The 575-nt window shown below is 46.1% G+C and overlaps 1 protein-coding gene across 1 annotated transcript in view; it reads left to right on the top strand.

Annotated features, from left to right (window-relative positions):
* Nucleotides 1-215: 215 nt before the first annotated feature.
* The window catches only part of LOC107574857 (TBC1 domain family member 15-like), an 8,505-nt gene continuing 8,145 nt past the window's right edge, over nt 216-575 (top strand). Inside the window, exon 1 of the mRNA XM_016261290.1 lies at nt 216-401. Within this exon, the coding sequence (XP_016116776.1) occupies nt 216-401 (186 nt within the window). The remainder of the gene's footprint in view (nt 402-575) is intronic.

Genomic DNA, 575 nt, shown 5'->3' with positions numbered 1-575 from the left:
GAGAGAGAGAGAGAGAGAGAGAGAGAGAGAGAGAGAGAGGTTTAAGTCATATGACAGGGAGGAGGGGAGTGCTCACTATCAAAACACTTTCTCGTTCGTCTAAAATGAGCTTTCGAAAACACCGCCGAAGACTGTTTACCTGACGCTTTTGTCGCCTCGTGGCTTCACGACAACGTCCATGCCTGTGAGAAAGAGTCTTCAAAGGATTTGACAAAATGATCGCATCTTGTGAAGAACCACCTGTAGAAGGGAAAGGTAAAAACCATCTGGACAGTAATGGACCCGTTGGGAAGTTGAAGGGAATGAAGTGCAGCGTCCGTCGGTCCGTCGCACCTGTGATCTCACCTGAGTCTGCCTGCGCGAGCGTGTCGCTGCCAGGCGTGATGGACGCAGAGGGGCGAGTGGACGAATCCAGGCTTAGGATGCATATTTTTCAAAACGGTAATACTTACAGAGCCGGTATCATGACATAATCAGGTTAAGCCATTAGAAATGATTTACTGTTAAACATGACCATTAGCCTCCTGAGGTGACAGTAGAATTATGTCTAATATAACGTAAATATAAAATTAATT

The sequence above is a fragment of the Sinocyclocheilus grahami genome, unplaced genomic scaffold (assembly GCF_001515645.1).
Source record: "Sinocyclocheilus grahami isolate Dianchi unplaced genomic scaffold, SAMN03320097.WGS_v1.1 scaffold2363.1, whole genome shotgun sequence".
Classification (NCBI taxonomy): Eukaryota; Metazoa; Chordata; class Actinopteri; order Cypriniformes; family Cyprinidae; genus Sinocyclocheilus; species Sinocyclocheilus grahami.
Note: the sequence above shows the minus strand (reverse complement) of the source record. Positions and strands in the feature narration are given on the sequence as shown.